The sequence below is a fragment of the Danaus plexippus genome, chromosome 23, assembly GCF_018135715.1.
Source record: "Danaus plexippus chromosome 23, MEX_DaPlex, whole genome shotgun sequence".
Classification (NCBI taxonomy): Eukaryota; Metazoa; Arthropoda; class Insecta; order Lepidoptera; family Nymphalidae; genus Danaus; species Danaus plexippus.
This window is the reverse complement of record NC_083551.1, coordinates 898,091-919,540: the sequence shown is the minus strand read 5'-3', so window position 1 is coordinate 919,540 and position 21,450 is coordinate 898,091. Positions and strand designations below refer to the sequence as shown.

The 21,450-nt window shown below is 32.0% G+C and overlaps 1 protein-coding gene across 1 annotated transcript; it reads left to right on the top strand.

Annotated features, from left to right (window-relative positions):
• The first annotated feature begins 1,527 nt into the window (after positions 1–1,527).
• Positions 1,528–13,531, top strand: LOC116774758 (facilitated trehalose transporter Tret1-like). Its single transcript, XM_061524150.1, has 8 exons — positions 1,528–2,145; positions 6,272–6,427; positions 6,503–6,583; positions 6,875–6,992; positions 11,042–11,232; positions 11,315–11,697; positions 12,568–12,679; positions 12,903–13,531. Exons 1-8 carry the CDS (start codon positions 1,917–1,919, stop codon positions 13,172–13,174), a joined length of 1,542 nt encoding a protein of 513 aa, XP_061380134.1. The 5' UTR covers positions 1,528–1,916; the 3' UTR covers positions 13,175–13,531.
• The last annotated feature ends 7,919 nt before the right edge of the window (positions 13,532–21,450 follow it).

The window sequence follows — 21,450 nt, the reverse complement described above, 5'->3', positions numbered from 1 at the left end:
CTAGCTGATTTATAATAATAATATTTTTTTAATTCGCTAATTATTACTCAAATTCTGTTCTAAAAATCCATTCAGCATAATAAAGTAACCAGCTCAGTAAGCTCCAATAAAATTGACAATAAAAAAAAACATACAAACAATGAACTCAAAATTCTCGAAAGCAATTTGCGAGATTTTGTCCTTTTATTCTAGTTGGTTCCATAAGGGTCATATTTTAATTGATACTTAAACAAAACAGATTTGATATAATATTGTAAAAGTTTCTAACTCAAACAAATAAATCATTATAAACGGCACTTCCTAGTATTTTCTTCTTTTTTTTCTCTCAACGCTTCTTAGTTTACTTACTATTTAAAAATAGACCATTTATAATCTTTCTCTGTTAATTTTATTAGATATCTTTATGAAATGTTAAAGTAGATGATAAAGCTGTTTGGTGACAAAAGGTCTGTTGGAGTTCCGTGTTAACTTGGTTAGAAATAAATTAATATTTAGGAACTTATTAGGAAATTATTAGGTGGTAGGGCCTAGCTGTGGTCAAGTTACTACAGCTCGAACATGGACCGACTCGACCGGGGAAGTAACACCCTCTCATAGAAGATCAGCGTGAAGTAGCCTTTAGTGGCTGCGTTTCGTCCGATGAGTGAGAGAGCCGGTTGCCCTTTCCCCATTGCCATCCTCTACTATTTTCCTCAACAATCAAGGTTGGTCACGCATCCGCAACATCCATGTCGCGGATGTCCATGAGCGACGGTCACTACTGCCCATCAAGATGTCCCGCCGCGCGGGTTCGTTTGCCACCTTTCACATAAAAAAAGAACATATAAAATTTGAATTGGAGGAATTATCAGCTTCTAAAAATATATAAATATTACTAAATTATGTCTGCTAATTGTGAGCCGGTTTTTTTGTTTCTTTCTCCTAGCAAATAATATATGTGAAGAGAAAAACCAAAAAAAAAATAAAAAATAAAAGTAAAAAATTAACGACAAATATATTCGAGAGTTTAAATGCACGAGTGAAAACAAATAATATTCTTCTCTTTTAATTGAGCAAAATGCAGCAACTGTCTCCAATATATAATTAAAACACGAAAATATTAATCCAATTCACATCAATTATCTAGATCTAATTAAGACCTTTCTCCTAGCAAATTTCTCGGTTATCTGACTCGCTCCGATCTAACCTTAGTCCGTGTGATATGCTACTTGATTAATGCGGTTTTCGCAGACAGCTCTACAGAATTGTATTAATAATAGATGTCCATTCTCTCGGACCTCAGAATCATTCTTATTTACTTTTATAGTTCATGAATAATATCCAACCAGTCATAGACTACAAAACTAACATCTGATCCTAAGTAAAGTGATAAAAAGCTCTTTAATTTTTTATAGATTCTGAGATATTTTTCTTTCAGTATTTTAAGGACAAATAATTATAAAATAAATTTTTAAATTACTATTCTCTCGAGGATTTTTCTTTTACTAAGTACATAATAAGTTTCTTTTATATATATATGTTAAGGTACATACTGCGAAGAGTGTCAAGTATCTCTTGATGTCAAAGATGATATGATGATTATGGTCTGGTATATTTGAGTTTATAAGGGAACAGAATATATTTTTAGTAAATTCACTCAAATATCTAGTATAATCTTATCTGAGACATTGAAAACACTTAATACTCTCAAAGCCACATTTGTGGGTCATAAAACAATAAAGAAATTTTATCTCTAAATTTAATAACAATACCTTGTACCTACTATTTTGCATTAAGTTATTTAAATATTTTATCAGAATATTTGTTTAGGCAAAACAAATTTTGATCGCAACAATATATAAACTCGTAGAATTTATCGTGAATTTTACTTTATTTTGGATTTATTAAATTACTATTAAGATTATAACACGATTTTAATGTATGATATATCTGCTTCAATAGACAGACGACTGTTTATGATACGGGTAATATGTGCGCTCATTGTCTGTGTGATTGTAAATTCTAGTGGATTACAAAGGAGCATCATATCAGTTGTAGTGTACCTTTTGACATACTGGTTATATTTGGTTTATTTTTATTTTTTTTATAAAATGCTTAATATAAAAATTACTGGATTTCAACTTCAGATACTTATTTCGTTATGTTGTAAGTAATAAAATATAAAATTGTAAATATCTTCTCTACAAAATATTGAAATATGCTGGATTTATATCATAAACATTATTTGATTGAGTTTTATGTTTGAGTTTAAGTGACTAAAATCAAGTCGTGGTGGCCTGGAGGATGAGGTCCGCCTCTCATGCATGAGAGCGCGGATTTGAAACCTATCAAGTACCAATGTGATTTTTTTCTAAAAGTATTTAGACACCACTGACAAGCGGTGAAAAAGGAAATCGTGAGGACATCTGGACTTATTATTTCAAAACATCTCTTCATGTGACAAGAGGCATTTGCTCACCGGTGGGCACCGATGAACTGATGATGATCATTAATATTATTAGGACAATTTAAACTAAAATAAAAATACGTATTAAGATGTTTATACGTCAATTTACATTAAAATTGCGGTTTATGTTCGTCTTCTTAGCCTTCCTAATAGATCAGTTTGTGAAGAAACGTTGCTACGGTACTCCACATAGGTGAATCTAAAATTCAAAAATGCTTTTAAATTGGCTTAAATATATATATATATATATATTTATATTTCATATTTATTCTTTAATAATATTGTGTTTATAAGTCCAGTTTAGTTCTTATGTTTTACGTTCTATTTGTATAGGCGTTGCATTTGTTTAAGCGAGTTCGACAATATTACACAACACTGAATCCAGTTGACGTAAAAATAATGAATTAAACCACGAATGAAATGTTCTACAATAAATCGTATAAAACTTAACGGCCTTAAAATAAAATGCAATCCTTTGTAGTAATTTGTGTTTCACAATATTCACATTTCGTAACGAAAATATAGTTTTATACTCCATAAGTCTATTCCAGAAGGAATGAAAATTGTTTGAATATTAAAAATAAGTGCCATAATTATGAAATGCGTGCGTTTCGATATGTCTATACAAAAGAAAATTATATGAGAGGAAATACAGCAAAATACACACAAACATTGAATAATTGGTGATGTAAAATTTAACCGTAATTCAAGTTATTATGTATCGGAAGCAATCTTCATACTAGCGGTTGTTCACATAGTTAGCAGTCGAAACAAAAACTAAGACCAGCCTGCCGAGGAAATAATTTTAAATTTGTGAACTATGTGTCAGACTGAGATAGATAAACATTAATATGAGACAACTACGGTTTTTTGATAACATATAATCAAGATTTGAGTGTTGATATCACACATTGGAATGCTCAAAATACGTATTTTTAGATTCTAGCTTTAAAAGTGATTCAGACCGTTAAACCCCATTTCAAAATTGCCCGAAAAATAAAAAAAAACATACTTATTGCAAAGATAGAGCAGATTAACATATTAATTATATTTAAAAAAAATATATCTATCAATTGGTTCATCTATTAAATTGGCCCAATTTGTTAGGAGCAGACTGGGATACCTATAAAAAAATTTGGTATTAAAAATTAACCGTTATAGCACAGTTTTAATCCATTTCTTCCTGAGCATCGAATACATTGGATTTTTTTTATGAAATCATAAATTGATTTTGCAGTACTTCAAGAAAAATAACATATATAGTCTTTTGAATATCACAGTAAGGATATGTAGTCAGCATTCGTGAAAGATAACAATTATTAGCAAAAAAAATAAATTTCAAAAAAGTAATCAAATTTGTTTCATAAAAGTCACTGTGAAGTGTTATTTCGTGTTTTGCGCAATAGGTTAAAAGGTTTTCTTCCAACCTGGTCCATATCAACGCCTCGGTTGGCGTGCCTTCATTACCTATATTGTCACACCTGGCATATAGTAAAATCAATAAGAACCTAGTAGAGGTTTCCTGGCTCTCCCTTCCGTTTTTTTCATCCATCAAAAAAAACAAATCCGTCTTCCAAAATCGAATAGAGGGATCATCTCATTTGTTTTATTTGATTGTATGAAATCCATGCTTTCACTAGGGATATGTCTAAAAACGGATGAATAGAGGCCAATAATTACTATTTTTTTCGTCTAAATCGGATTGGATATTTAGAAACCAACCAGTGATGTGTACACACCTGCCACGTTTTAGTTATAGCTATGAATAAGCTTTGGCTAATTCACGGTTACTTAAACCTTTTCTGTCGTTGTGTATCTATTAGTTTTAAGAAATATTTCACCGTATCAAAATTAGTCTAGAGAGAAACTAAATTGGTGTAAAGTCATTTCGTGCACAATATTTCATTATTTCTATTACAAAGTTAGTTTGAATTGCGTCTGTTTTTCATTTTATTTTTTTATTATAACAGTTTATTTGTTGGTCCTATTCACTCAGACTGTTTTTATTGCTCTGAACCCTTCAGATTTCAAATCAATCAACAGTTGTAAAAGCTGCTGAAAAAGTTGTCAATGTAGACTACATGTGCTTGAATGTGTACATAGAGGAAGCTACTTATTACCACTCTTGAACCTATACTATCAAAGATTTTAGCATCCTTGTCTGTATATGTTATGACAATATCCGCTGATGTCACACAGTGCCCAAAGCTTGTGTCCAAATCTCACTGCTTTACGTTTTGTAAACTGTTTGATCCCATAATTACCGAGGTATTCACGATTATCTTATCAAGAGCTAAATTGGATTAAAAAATTCCAAATATTCTTAATGATTCATAGGCATTAACGACAAATCGTAAAATTTTAAATGATTGTTCGGTATTATCAATTCTTGAGTTGTCATTGAAATGTAAAATTTATTTAATTTCATGAAAACAATTACGAGACATTCCTTTTTAGCAAAAGTAATGTGCACATCATCATCTCTGCACCAATAGAGTTTAAACTTATTATAGCAAGTGATGAAACGAAGAAAAAATCTAAATGCCCGTAAATACTGTTAACTCGTTTACTGTTAGGTAGAAGTTAGGTTGGATGTTACTGTTTCGTGCACAATATATTATAGAATCTCGTCGAACCAACTTTTCGAATATTTCTACTGCTGATTTTTCTTTCAATGACGTTATTGTATTCTTCGAAAAATGTAAAGCGGTATTAGATTCTTGTAGTATTTTAGAATAAACTGAGTCACACTTTTTTCCAAGTAACTGGCTTGTTTGTTCGAGATTTTTGATTGTCTAGGATGGTCTTACTCGGTATTTTCATTAGCACATGTTTCCAGTATCATATTTATAGTACGGCTTATTTTGAATGTTGACCATAAGTTCGCAAATTATGTTATGGTTTTGTTTCAATTTATTTTATATTTCGCAGAAATGAAACGATTAATTGTATTTACTTTGAAGTTGGTAATGTTTTTTTTTCTCGATATGAAATCAGATCAAAGTGTTCTTCATTAGTCGCTAAAAATAATATCAAAATACATAATACTTATCTTTATTTTTTTTAATTATAAAATAACAATTTTATTAGAAAATTTGTATCAAATTACGATTTTAATAAGACACAATGTAAATAAGTACCCTGACAACTAAAAAAAATATGTTGAATATAATGTATTAGAAATAGGATAGTGGGAAGGACTTCTGCTAGAGGCGTACGGTGACTTAATTATACAAACTAACAGACAGATATTAACATTTTGTTTGCTAAGTTTAACTATAATCCCAATAGTAAATATACAACCAAACCTTACTTGCATTTTATTTGTCTAACAGTATGGAATAGCATAGCTTCAACAGTATTACAGTGAAATTCAACTCCGAATAAAATTCGTCCCAGTCAGAAACCGCATCAAATTCAAACAAAACTTTGGAATGTTTTATTTTTGGCCATTAATTTGTTTAAAAACTTCAATTTAAATTTAAATATACCTAATACTTATTACTCGACTGATAGAAATGTTTTCATTACATTATATTTTAAACAAAATTACAATAAGATTTAAGTTTTATATTCAGAGTTTTCTAAAAAATTATTATTCCGATTTATTAAGCGTTTCGAGTCGTACTTGCCCTGTTCTCGTTTGAGATGAGCCAATCTCTCTTTGATTATTGAACGATAACACTAGTTAGGGCAGGCAGTAGTAATATATTGAAGATTATTTATGAGAGAGGTGGAAAACGAGCAGACGGCCTACTTTTTAGACTCCTAGTTTTTAGACAAGGAATTATTCTTATTATTGTAGCTATGTGTTATTTATTTTAGTGTATTTGGGACAAATGTTAATTGGTTTTACAATATCATGGTCAGGACCTATTATACCGAAACTTCAGGACTTAGAACAATCTCCTCTATCACATAAATTGACGGACACACAAGCTTCTCTTATTGCATCTTTATTGTACATAGGCTGTATACCAGGTAGGTTGAATTTATTATGAAAGTTGAAACAGCCAATGTAAATATATCATCAATGTTGTAATTGAACTATTACAGGTCCATATTTAGTGGGATGGCTTTCAAACACCAAGGGTCGAAAACCATGTTTTCTACTAGGTGGTCTTATTAGCATAATAGGTATGTTTATGTAATAAATAGAATCTCACTCAATAAAATTTTGATAACTTAACAAGAAAATTGAAATAAATTTCATTTATTTTTAATAAATATAAAATGATTCCATATTAAACACATGCAGAAAAATATTAGCTTAGATAAATAAGTATTTAATATTAACAACTTTCTAAAAGATTAAATCCAAAATTTTAATAATATTAATGTTTATGTATGTCATTTTCATGTTAAGTTCATATTCGTATTTTCAATTCGAAATAAATTTTTCCATACAATGGTAATTAATTTCTTCAGGATATATTCTGCTCGTTACTACCCACACTCTGACAATTCTCTACGTCGGAAGATTGATGACAGGTTTAGGCAATGGCTGCATCTTTCTAATGAACCTTGTTTATATGGGAGAAATGTCGTAAGTATAACAAAAATATTAAATATTTATCTATTCGTTTTAAAATGATTCGTGATAAAAGGTAGTGCAAGGAACGATCTAAGTTTTTTTTTTTCATATGACCCAAAAGGGCAAACGGGCAGACGGTCTGACTGATGGAAAGTAGTCGCCATCGCCCATGGACATCTGCAACATAAGGGGTGTTGTAGATGCGTTGCTGGCCTTGTTTGTGAAAGAGCCACCTGAACACTTGATGTTTGAAAGACCCCATATTGTATTTGTCACGGAAAACCTCGGGTGGAAGATCATTCCACATCCTGCACGAACGTGGAAAAAATTATCGCGACGCACGTATTGTCTTGCAACTAAATGCATCTTGGTGATGTGGATAAAATCCAACCCTATGGCGAGTAGTAGATGGTAGAATGGTGACGAAGGCACTATATCAAACAGTTCCTCAGAACACTCTCCGTTATATAGACGATAGAACACGAAGAGGGAACTCATATCCCTTCGGAGGCTTAGGTGTTTTAGATCGTCTGTGAGCACGGGATCGCTGACAATACGATTTGTCCGACGTTGTATGGAATCAAATGGAAGAAGTTGGCACTGTAGACCAGAGATCAGAACAATTCTCCATGTGGGGACGAACCTGTGCTTTGTATAATAAAAGCAAGATTCCCGGTGTGAAATACTGCCTCGCTCCACTCAGTAGAGGCTAGTTTAGCCTTATCCTCCAAATGTCTCCGGAATTGAACGTCGTTCGCTATGTCAGCCCCAATGATCTCAATACTCTGGTTGATCTTAAGGAAAGTGTCCTGAAATGTTGGAGTACAGTAAATGGGTTCTTTTTATTGGTAGACGCGCAAACTTGTGTCTTCTTGGAATTAAACCGAACTAGATTCACCTTATTTCATTCAGAGATCTGATCCAGGGAGTTTTCAATTTCAGACACAAGTCTCTTTCTGCTCGCTTCCACTTGTTGACGAGGAATATTAGCTCTGCCCATATAGAAAGCGTCAACAGTACTGTTGTCTGCATAGCACCGAATGTTGTCGGTTCGCAGCATGTCGTTGATAAGCATGAAAAACAATAATGATGATAGCACTGAGCCTTGGAGCACGCCAGCGTTGATGAGCATGGGTTCCGAGCATGAAACGTCAACAACGAGTTGTATGCTCCGTCGATGAAGGAAGCTGACTATCCAGTTGCATAATTTCTCGGGTTTCCGTATGATGGTAGCTTCGATAGAAGTGCACGATATCAGACCCGATCAAAGGCCTTTTCGATATCAAGGCTGACCGCCATGGCCTCCTTTTTGCTCTCAATGGCTTGAACCCATCGATACGTGAGGTATACAAGAAGATCCCCAGCGCTTCGCCCGTGGTGAAAACCAAATTGATGGCTACTTATATGCTGGTTATCTTTTAGATGATCCAAAACTTGCGTAATTATGATTCACTCCATCACCTTTGAGAGCAGGGACGTAATCGCAATAAGCCTGTAATTGGACGGATCTATGCTGTCACCCTTCTACGGGATAGGGTGGACATTGGCCACTTTCCACGAAGACGGAACTTTACCAGTATCATAAGAAAGCGTGAAAAGGCGTTTTAGAACCGAAGTCAATTCAGGAAAACACATTTAAGTACAATAGCTGAGATACTATCTGGATCTCTGCACTTCTTGACGTCGAGGGACGACAGGGCGGTACGCACAGCGCTCTGCGTGAAACGCCCATTGCGCATATTTTCTCTGCACCGCGGGATAGTAGGCGGTGACTTGCCCTCATCATCAAGAGTTGAATTCGACGCAAAAATAGTGCACAGACCGTCAGCCTTCTCTTTTGCGGAATGAGCCAGCGTCCCGTCAGGATTGTGCAAGGTTGGTAGAGAGAACTTACAGAAAGACCTGGAAACAGCATTATAACCCTTTTTCAATTTGGACGGTTTTGGATCCTTCGCAGCTGATGCCGCGGCTCAAGATTGATATTTAAGCTGTTTTGAGCGTGATGCTCCTGCAAAAAGACTTACGCCACCAGGCTTGCAATTTGTCGTCCTTGCGAATTACGGAGCTGGGAATGAAATATTCCGTTCCCTGCAAAATAGTAATAAATAACTATAGTTTCCTGGACGTGACCAAAAAGTTGATCGACTTCGGTGTTACCCCTATGGAACCTGAATAGGCATGCGTAGATATGGCTTGAGTTACCGTTGTCCACACGCACCCACATCACTGATAGGTCCCTATGTTCGAGTTTGTCAAGACGTTGACAGCAAATATCCTCTTAACGTTTATACGTTTGCTTTGTTTTTTATGCTTATGCAAACCCCGACCCGCGATAGAAAGTGGTGCTCAAATCTGTAACCAGGGTAACGCAGATACGATGTATCACCACAATTGAATATTTGTGTCTTGGTCAGAAATAACAAGGCCGGCTTTACCGTCTCTAGGTGGTGATGTACGGCATTGAGATTAGAGTGTATACCCCTAATGTTGCAAAAGTCTACTAAAAATGTGGAAGGGGTTGCCGCTGTGGATACCTTAAATTTTTTTTGACAGCCATATTTTTATTTTTAATTTGTTGAATGGAATGATGAAAGGTTGTCGATGGTCCACCAACCATCCTGTCACAGAAAATTGTCCATAGTCTGAACTGAAGATCGAGTTTTGTATGTCGATATTCACGAGGTACGGAAAGGCCCCTGATCCGACCCGTGGTTACGAGCTGGGTTCCACACCGGTCTCCTACTCCGGTACAGCCATTAACCGACGGGTTTTTTTCGTTGGCGGTGGGACAACCTCCTAGACTGGGATAGACTAGGTTAGAGTCTCCTACGGACCAACGGGCGGCCAACGGTGAACCGTTTCATCGGCTCTTCCTGGATCTCGTGCCAATGGAACATATTCAACACCCCAAAGACGGACTTAGGCTAACGCAGGATAGAATGTCATTGTACACATCAACATCCAGGGAGAGGAAAGGGTAGGGAAAGGGGAAGGGCAACCGGCTTTCTCACTCATTGAACGAAACCCAGCCATAAAAGACTACTTCACGCCGATCTTCTGTGTGAGGGTGGTACTTCCCTGGTCGAACCAGGCCCTGTTCAAGCTGTACTGACCACAGCTAGGCTCTACCACCTAATAGTAATAGTATTGTACTTTGTGCCGCGCTTTTAGGGGTATTAGACTTTTTATTAAGTTATCATGTTTAAACATGTTGATGGGTTTTGTGTTATAATTCATAAAAACTATTATACTGTGTGACCTGTTATCTAAGTATTGAAACAAATTATCAGCTAAAACCGAAATTTATTATGTAGGGTCCCAAAAACTTCCTCATTTCAATAAACTAGATGACTGACACTCGATACCCTTACCAAAAATATAAGATTCTATGTCCATGACCACACAATCAGTCTTCGAGATATAGTTATTCTGGGAACATCCAGAGCAGAATATTAGAAAATGTGTAAATTGTTGGTGGTAGAGGACAAAAAAACTTGACCAAATGACAGACACTTTCAACATCTCTGTCCGTAATCACGGTTGCTATAAAGTAACTGAATCATGTAGCATAGGGGAAAACCGCACTTTTATTTATATGTGAATTAGCGAAAATTTTGGATATCTCGACATTATTAACTAACTTTTATAAAATTGCTCTTGAATTTATTAAACAGCTTTGAGATAAATACGTTACATTATTTGTACCTTATATTTATTTTTAAATCAGTAACAACGACTGTTCGTTTTAAAATCTTTGTTTAAGTCAGATTTTATTTGCGTTTCCATAATAATGTATTTCTTTCTTTTTTTTTATAATTTTTTTATAACTTTTTATTGTTATTATACCTGCTTTACTTTGTTTGAAGAAGTTTTTGTGATATGTCTTAATCCAGAAGTGTAATTGAACTATAGAGATATGAATAAGATTATTCTTTATAACAAAGTCACGATAATTTACTATTTTATGATTTGAAATAATAAGGCTAATTAATAAATATAAAATTTATATATTTGTAATAATAATAATTTCGTCTCTGTCATAACTTAATTTTTGTTTCCAGGTCTACAAATATCCGTGGTATTTTGCTTGCCATTCTAGGAATATCTATTACTTTAGGTTCAACATTATTGTTCACAGTAACATCATTTTTCTCTTATCGAGCTACAAACTACGTTGGGGTAGCGTTAACTACAATATTCACTTTATGCGTACTTATGATCCCAGAGTCACCGATGTTTTACGTTTTAAAAGGTTAAATCTTTTGACAGTTCGAAGTACATATACTGAAATTATTTAAAAAAATTGCAACATTATAAGAAAATTGTTGTTGCAGGAAATGATAATGTTGTGAAAAAAATATTAGCGGACTTAGACAGATTGGACGACTTAGAAAAAATAATTGCATCAAAGGAGGATTCCAGGACTATAAGTAATAGAAAAGACTGGAAAGATTTATTTACAATAAAAAGTAACAGAAAAGCATTGTTCCGAGTTATGTCAATTAACATTTTACAACACTGTAGTGGTGTTATGGCTGTTATATTTTTTTCGTCAACTATTTTTGAATTAGCCGGATCAAAAATAGACGGGAATATAGGAATGTTAATTATTAGTGGTTTTCAATTACTGGGAAGCACGGTGGCCCCGGTTTTTATTGAAAAGATTGGAAGAAAGATCGTCTTGATGGTATCCTGCGTGATTTGTTCTGCGGCTATGGTACGTCATATTATTTTACCTTCTTGAAGCTTTAAACGTTTTTTCTCAATCTAGTCCGACAACTAACATTTATAAAGTCAATTCAAATGAAGAAGTTATATTAAAAGTATGTTATTATATATTGTTCGTTCATTACAGTTCGGTTTACAATAAATTTATTGATACTGTAATTTTTCACGGCCTTAATAATCAGTAAGGCGACACATTTGTTCAAAATTTACTATAGTTTCCTTACTATAGAACCTCTTCGTAATTGTTACCCCATATTTGGTGAAAAATATAGTTACACTAAAGGTTGGGACTACATATGATGGGACTACTGATGATACAATAGTGTAGTAAGGTATTTAATAGTAGTCATTTGTTGAATAGGACATACTTTTATTAATAATAATCCTTGCTATTTTGATGATTATCTTACAATATAATCCCCACAACATGTTTTATCGACCTACGTCCTCCAAACAACCTCAACAGTGGCAGACATTGTATACACACTAAAAATAAAATTGTCTACAAAAGCATTCAGATTTTAATTTTGTAAAATCCAAATCAAAAATCAAAATGTTTATTTAGTCTCCAGACACTTTTATAAATTTAATACATTATCTTTTCAACAATATTAAATCAAGGGTTTTTACTTCATTATTGTCATCGACATACTTCATTATTATTTAAAATGAAATTAAAACTCAAGGGCTCTTCAAATACCTATTTAAATTTATACCTTATTTGATTTAATGTCGCTTGATAATTTTTTTTTATCTATACGTTAATACGTTTTTATTGAGGTGAATGAATATTGATATAAAATTTTAAATACTTGAATGTATCATGTATTTGAATGATATGACCTTGTTTATGTTGCAGTTCGTCATGGGAACATATTTTTATCTGTTGCATCTGGAAAATCCAGTAATCAAAACTATGCATTGGTTACCACTTGTAATTCTAATAATATTTTTCATTGGATATGATTCAGGCAAGTTAATAGTAAAAATATTTTATTTTCTCTTCATTGTATAAAGTTAAAATATTTATTTTAGTTTAACTTTTTAACCCAAAAAAAAAGGAATGATACTGAAACAAATCAAACTAGTCCAAAGTCATAAGTATCTTAAATCAGAATAACATTTAACTTATTAATATTTAAAAGTGATATCATTTATTCACAATAGCATTCATGTACTATATATATTTTTCAGGTCTAGGAATAATCCCGAATGTCTTGATCGGTGAGATGTTCACGCCAAATGTTAGGAGCCATGGCTCAACTTTAGCAGTCACAGTGACCTGGTTAAGTGGTTTCCTAGTAACTACAGCTTTTGGAGCGATAGTAAACGACGTTGGTGCATTCGTCCCATTTTGGTTCTTTTCCTTAACTTCTATTATCGCATTCTTCTTCACCGTATTTTTCATTCCTGAAACTAAGGGTAAAAGTTTGTTACAAATACAAGTGGATTTAGATAAACAATAGGTTTACAATTTTCATGATAAGCCTATTAAACTTACTAATTCGTTATTACTACAGTTTTTCACTAAGGGTTTAATAAAATCCCAACAAAATCAAACAGTTTACGTTTTCACAGTTAGAAAACTAATTAAATTTATAATTTGATATAGGCCGAAAATTTTACAAAAAAAAAATCTAGATTAGACAAAGAAAACAGTTAGTCGAGGTTGCTTAATTAGTCTTAAAACAAAATTAAGAATTAGTAATAACATTTTAATGGCAAATTCTATTCACGTCTATGTGTAAACTGCCGAAACAACCACAAACCTACCTAAATAAAACTAAGATTTTGGAATATACTACGCGTTTTTTTATTAATTTAAAAAGTACACACTCCCGACGTTTCATTATCAATTCATGTCGTTTGTCCGTGATCCCGGTTACTGCAATGGGACCGAAAAGTAATTTTTTATATTTTTTTGTATTCTGGTTCGCCACAGAGATTCTTTCCTTGTGGAGATATCGTAGAACTAAAAAATTAAAATGAATTATTTTCAAAATTTACAATATTAATAGTACAGCATTTAATAATTTTATGGTGGTAAAATAAAGATTAAAATATGATAAAATTGAATATCATATAAGTAGATGTTATCTGGCTGGCTGATTCGAAGTAGTACCACCTTCTCACAGAAGATCGGCGTGAAGTAGTCTTTAATGGCTGCTGTTCGTCCGATGAGTGAGAGAGCGGGTTGCCTTTTCCCTTTTTCCACCTTTTCCTACTCTTTCCCTGTTCCCTCCCTTTACCACTTTTTCCTCCCCCTTTTCCCTAATCAAGAGTGGCAACACATCCGCAAAACTATGTTGTGGATTTCCATGGGAGACGGTACTACCTCCATCAGGTAGGCTGTCTGCTCGGCGGTTGCCCCTTTAGCATAAAAAAAATCTTATCCTTGTTATACTACCCATGCGTTATTGTTTCTGGGACAGTTACGTTTCTTGCAACAATTTTGTATTCTTGTTATCTCTTATTCAAGTTAATAACGTCTATCAATAAGATACTTTTACAAGGTCCTCTACAAATTCGTACGATATGTTAGGCTTAAGAAAAAAGTTTTTATTTTGTAGAGTTGTTAAAATATGTTTTGATTTTGTTTTAATCTTGTTAATTAAAATAATAAACATAATCATAATTTTGATTATTCGATTAATTGAATTATAGGATTATTTGAATGAAATATCCCGACAATTCAAAATCTTCATCTCATCGTCTTCAGACACCTAAATGCGTCACCGGTCACTATTTAAGGCTTGACAGCTGTTTACTTTATGTTTTACTATGTTTTTAACTAAAAAACACTATTGTATTAAACCAAAGGCAGGTTAAATTTCTTACGTTACAAGAAAATAACAAAATTAAGATACAAAAAAGTGATCCAGAGTTTGCAAGGGCCAGTGATTTCTTGTGCTATTATTACATATTTATTTAAAATATTTAAATTTACTAATAATATTATAAGTTTTAAAAGTAAAAAAAATACATTTACATTTATTTTACTTAGACCGTAACGACCTACATCACGTTTTAAAAATACAAACACATTATTTCTACAAAACATTGTAACAACAGGATATTAGAAATGCCTGAAAGTTTCTAAACTCAGAGATATCCAGACAAACAAACAATGTACAACAGTTCGATTTCAATTTTGAAAGTTACTCGATCTGGCCGAACTTTTACAAACATTCGAAACGTTTATATAATGGCTAGATGTTTTAAGCAAATCAAATAAATTGCTGAATTCGGTTGTCACAACATTGCAGAACGAAACTTATAGTCAAATATTTGATTCAAATTAATATTAACTTCACTAACTAGCTAACTGTAGTAGAATGTAGAAGATGTTGATTTGACAGCTTAAATTTGAAAAAGTGACCAGGGAATCATAAGTCTGCAGACTATCGTTCCAATTGACATCATATTGATTGATTGAAAGTAAAAGTGGAGAAAGACACAGACAGACAGGAAAAATAGCAATATTGTGGGAATTTTAATAATGCAACATAGTTATGAAGATAAAGTTAGTAAAATCTATTATAATTAAACAATAACAGACTACTTTTCTGACTTCTTTTATAAACTGACTTGTTACCGTTCTTAAAAATATAATTAATTAAATTTTTCGATGGACCATGTAGGTAGGTAAATAACGTTGTTTTGAGCTAAACTTAGTGCATAATCCGCATTTATCTATTTTTTCAAATTAAATTTTTCTAAAGCAATAGAAATCAAACTTTCTATTTCACTGACACAAATAATTATAAAAACTAATATTCTGTCTTATAACCTATTAAATAGTTAAATTATACTCTATGAAAATCAGTTATTTTATAAGTCTTAAATTACTTTGAGATTTTTCTGGAAGACAGTATGTATTCTGTATTGCACTTTCACTGTCACAAAATCAATATCACGTGGGACGTTTGATGTCCTTGTGGTTTATGTTATCCTGGTATCTGTTTCTAGCTTGAGGTTGTATCGATAACATGTTGAGCCATTTTTTATATAGACTTAGACTTAGACTTTATGACCAACAACAATCTCGATTCATATTCTCGAAGAAGATGCCTGAGATTTGAGTGAAATAACTTGCTTACCTTGTGACAGTAAGTTTTGTATCCGTTTAGATCCTTTACTTACTTAAAAACATTTTTTAATTCCTCGGTTTCATTGAATGCATTATTACTATTTTGTATTCTCTGTGTCTGTGGGTTTACGAGGATGTTTATCCTACTTAGCTTGCATAACGTTTCAATGGCGACTATTTTGTTAAACCGACAAATATTAAAAAAAACTAATTATTTTCAGACTAATGATAGAATGTATTTTTTAACATATAATTAAGGATCAAACAAGTGGAGAGATTCACTTTATGTAAGGTAAGCATCTGTCTACTACTACCCATAATAAGTATTGGAAACAGACAGTTAAGGTAGAAATTTGTACCTTTTTAAAAGTTGTCAAGTCTTGTTAAGCGTTTTGTTTTTAAATAGTCAAATTTTAATGTGCAGGGCAAAAATTTTCATAAAAAGTTCTGGAGAAAAATTTAAGATAGCCAAAAGCATTTAGTAAAGACCGAAAGAACTAATTTTTGCTGTCTTAAAAATGAAAATCGCTGGATTTATTTATATTTGTAGAGTCCGGTATTAAGGTAAGGTTTATTAATTTCGTCTTTTTATTTGCGTTTTTAATAAAAGTGAAGCTCTTCAGTATCCGTGCGATAGATAGTGTGTGGGGACGGACGCAAGTGAAGTGAATGAATGATGGGGTTTCTGAAGGACAAATTATTAAAGCCAAGAGCATGTATACCAGGAAATCACAAAGTATGCGAAATGATAGTAAGTGCCATAGAGGGTATCGATGTAAATAACAAGTTTAATCAGGAAAACATGAAACAAATAAACAGAGATACGTTTAATTCATAACAGGAATACCAAGTTTTCATAAAAACGAAGTTATTATAAAAGCATCCAAAAAATTTCCCAATATGGGATAATAATAATAACTGTCTATTTAGGTTAGTTTTTTTATAGACAATTGGAAAAGGAAATTGCCTGACGACAATCAAGAATAAAGAAATTGGTGACGTCAGTTATGCTTACGTCACTCTTTTAGTAACGATAAAGTGGTGGTTAATACGACACTTATACTTTTTTATATAAATATATATCCATATTTTTTTTTATATTGCTGTCTTAAATGTACCTCCAACAATATCTACCTAATTCAACAAATAAGGTCAATAAATAAATTAATTTTAAAACAATATATGAAATTCGAGAGGATTTTTATATTAAATAATTAACAGTTTTGACTTTTGTCATATGAATCCTACTTAAGGAACCTTTAAAGTGAAATAAAAAGGAAATAGTTTGTTCAAAAACAAATTCAGCTTAAAACATTTTTGAATGTATTTTTATACGAACTGTTATCGGAGCCAGGACTAACTCTTACATTTTATGCCCCACTGCTACCTCTGATAGGAAAGGATAACTTGTTCGTAATAAATGTCAAACCTCTTTCGGAAAAAATAAAATAATTATTTAAAAAAAAACATGTTTAAAAAAAAATAATGATTTACAAGAATATTAAATAAAAAAAAAAGAACAAAAAATGCAATTAATATCGAAATATTTATATTGATTAATAATTACTATACATACTTACAAAAAAAAAGTGGAAGGGGAGTAAGTAAGTAATGTAATTAATTAATAAACTCGAGAAAAAACCAGACAACGTGTCTTGGTCACGTTTACATGGAGTATTAAATCAAAACAAGCCATTCATTCAGCCTTCAGATTTAGTGTGAACTAGAAATCGATCAGGGTAAAAAAAATATATTTATAAAATTTATTTCAATAAAAAGTTATTTTGAAGACGAGCTGAATCAAGATACCAGAACTACCCGGTACCAGGAACACATAAAATTGCAAGGACATTGAAAAGCCGACGGTGAAAGTGTAATGGATACTCAATGTAATTCTAAATACTTACTTTTCCCAAAAGTTACATAAGAAAATATACATATAAAACATATTACTTACTTGCTTACTTTTAAAGACAAAAGCTATGGGAAAGGAATACGGTAATGTTGATATTATATGAGTAAACAAATCTGAGGAAACTCACGAACGGCGGTGAACTATGACAGATAATTTTCATTGTGGTATAATAAGATTGACATTATTAATAGGCCATATTTTAATACACATTAACATAAATTATTAACATTCAAATTTGATCGTGTATTATATATAAATGAATTCTGAAAAATGCACCTTTACTTATGTAAGTTTTAATTTCATAATGATCTTTCAGAAGGACAATGTGTTTAACGTATTACACGTTCACTGTTTTTAAATCGGTATCACGTGGGACATTCGATGTTCTTGCGATTTATGTGATCCTGGTATCTGTTTCTTGTCTGAGCTAGTCCAGGGCACTTCACAGAGGGCCTCTGGATTAAAATGAAGAAAAACTTGTTTCAAACTACTTCCTGTTTATGAAATCCTGGTACAAATGATTTGTAAAAACGTGCGGCCTTGCAAGTAAGTATTTGTTAAACTTTAATAACTTTTTAATAATTGTTTAGATAGAATGTTTCTTTCTTTTTATCCAAAGATACATTTTGTGTCATTTCTGGCTTGGAATGCTAGCTAATTAAAAAACATTCATCACACATCACAGTCAGTCATGAGAAATAGAAATTTTCTTAAATCCACAGAACTAGTAACAATAATTGCATATTTACCAGATAAGCTACTTATTTATTATGTGTAAAATAAAAAAATATTTTTTATAATAATTTATAATAGTGTTGTCCAGAGAATAACTTGTCTTTTGAGAAAATCAAAAAACATTAATAAAAAGACAAGTTTTTGTTTTTATAAAGCAGAGTATAACTTATTTGAAAGATAAATACAGAAGTAAGATATAATAAAAAAAAGAAAAGGAATTAATAAATAAATAATAATATTAAAAACATAATGGGCTTTAGCTTCCTATAAAGCTTCATTAATTGAAACATGATTTCTGAAGTATAACTGTAATAGATTTGAACTCAAGTTCAACCTATATATAAGATAACATTGTAGGCATATAACATTGTGCCAAACATTTTTTATTGTTAATTTTATTAAACTATTAGTGTTATACTTATTTTTTGTTATGATAAAGGGGGCAGGGCATATTTTTGCGGATGAATTGCCACCCTTGATTGTGGAAGAGGGATAGAAAAGGGTGGAAACAGGGAAAGGGCAAAGGCAACCAGCGTTCTCACTCATCGGACGAAACGCAGCCGAGAGTGAGAGGATGGTACTTCCCCGGTTGACCCAGACAATGTTCGAGTTCCAGTAACTTGATCACAGCTAGGCTCTACCACCTATGAATAAACCCAGAAATACCTTCTAAAATAGATAACTATTAACATAATAAAGAAATCAAAATTAAGTAGGCACAGAAAGCAACAATGTCCCAGACTTTTAAGTGTACATTTTGAAATGAAAAATATGTATGTTGTTTGGATTTATTTGAGATTGTGTGTACTGTAATAATAGTTAGGACATTCTAATTGCAGTTTAAAATCTGCTTTATTTATTGTTACAGTCCTGAAAAACTTATTAAGTTAAATAAAAAATATAACTTTATTTTGTACATAAAATCTTATCGTCTTCAATTGGAAGGCAGTAAAGGTTTACTTATATTAGAAGAGAGTGATGGCTTGAAGGCTATGATAAAAAATACGATAATGATAATGATGATGATCTCAACAAATGTCTACTGCTAGTGTCGCTTGGCTATACCCAGCTTAATGAGATATCTAAGACTTTCGCGAGTTTTATTCATTTAAATGAAACTTATATTTTTTGGATATACTACGCATGCTTTATTTTTTGTTAAAACTACATACTCCCGACATTTCATTTGATAGACATTCACATGTCGTCTGCCCGTGATCACGGTTGCTGAAAAGTAACCGAAACGTAGGGAGTGTGTAGTTTTAACAAAAAATAAAGCACGCGTAGTTTATCCGAAAAATAGTTTCATTTAAACTATTAACAGTTTGTTCCGTGGTCTTCAATCAAAGACTAATTCTAAGAAAGCAGTTGAAAAGGAAACTTATAAATAAAAAATCCTGTTCTACGTGACACGCAGACTGCTTATTCTACTGAATCAGTAAATTAGTTACTCTCATGGTATTTAAATTTAAAATAAATTGTAATTGTATATTTATACTTTAACTAAACGTTTTGTGATTTTAATTATACTTTACATTACAATTCACGTTGACTTTGCTGCCATAAATCAATTGCATAAGACCATTGATACCCTTATCCTAGCGGTTTATATGTTCCTGGTATCTGTTTAAGTTTGAGTTTGTATGTGAGTAGAATTTAATTAACGTTGGAAAAGAAATTTCCTGGTAAAATAAATGCGCAACTCCGATCAGAGGTGGGTATACTGAAGGTACACAGTGATACATAATTGTTTGAAAGCTATTTCGCTTTACTACTTCTTATTCATGATATCCTAGTACTGATATTATGAAATAAATTTCCCTTAATTATTATTATCAACTTGCTTATTCTTCTTAAGTTAAAAAACAACAACAGAATAATTAATATTTTAAGTAACGAAACAATGTTTTATTTATAATCATTATATTATAGAATAAAAATTATGGAAAAATTAAAAAGAAACTGCATAATATTTTAAAGTACGTGCATACATTAAAAAGGAAACAATGTTGTTCGGATATCTAGTTTCAAACATCACCTCATCTGCGAGCGATCGCGGTTGCTGTAAAGTAATTGAAACACCGGTAAACTGTAGAAATAAAATAATAAAAAACGCGTTGTATCCGAAAAACATAGTTTAGTTTAAATGTCTACTTCTGAAAATCTTATTTGTATATGATACAATGTTATACATATGTCTGTCTTTCTGCTAACCTTACATACTAAAAAGGAAGTAAGTAGCATTAAGCGCAAGAATGTAATAATAATCTTTACTGTTAATTAATGTGACATCATCATGTCTGAAAACTAGTCACATAATTTACACTACGCTGTATTTTCTTATTAATACACGTGCAGCTCCAGATCTGGTCCACCCATACTGAGGGAGTTTAAAATTTTATAAATTGAGCTTTATTACTAATAAAGGCTTTCAAAGGACTACAGCTGCTTTATGATATCCTGGTACCGACGTTGTGAAATAAACGTCAGCGCCAATCATTTTATGATTTTCACCTGTGTCGTATAATTTTAATCAAATGTCCTTCCTCACAGTGTCTCAATTTTTAATAAAAACGAATACTAAAATTTAATATCTACACAAAAGATTTCTGTAACTTCTAAATTGTCCATGTACATAAAGCACATCTGCACTTCTTGGGTTTGTTCTCTATTTTATTTTTTTTCTTTTATATCCTTATATAAAATATATGCTTAATATCTTACGATCATTCCAGTGGTAACTAACTCTGTATGAGAGGAGGGATATAAAATATAGTCAAATGCACCCCACGCTTTTTACTCTCAATTAAATTATTCTCTTAACTCTAATTTTATTATAATGATTGTTTGATCTTCTACTACTGTAATATAATTTCTTTGTAATTGAAAATTATTTTCTATTTTTTGTTCGTTGAGCTGTGCAGCGTGTTTTTTTAGGTTTTTAAAACTATTTTTTTTTTATTTTCAGCGTTTTAAAACTATTTTTTTTTTATTTTCAGCGT

Bases quoted from the DNA above. Each gene is read 5' to 3' on its own strand.
- LOC116774758 (XM_061524150.1), top strand. From the start codon at position 1,917: ATGTATGATATATCTGCTTCAATAGACAGACGACTGTTTATGATACGG. The intron at 6,584-6,874 runs GTATGTTTATGT...TAATTTCTTCAG, and splicing joins TGGTCTTATTAGCATAATAG to GATATATTCTGCTCGTTACT. The intron at 12,680-12,902 runs GCAAGTTAATAG...TATATTTTTCAG, and splicing joins TTTCATTGGATATGATTCAG to GTCTAGGAATAATCCCGAAT.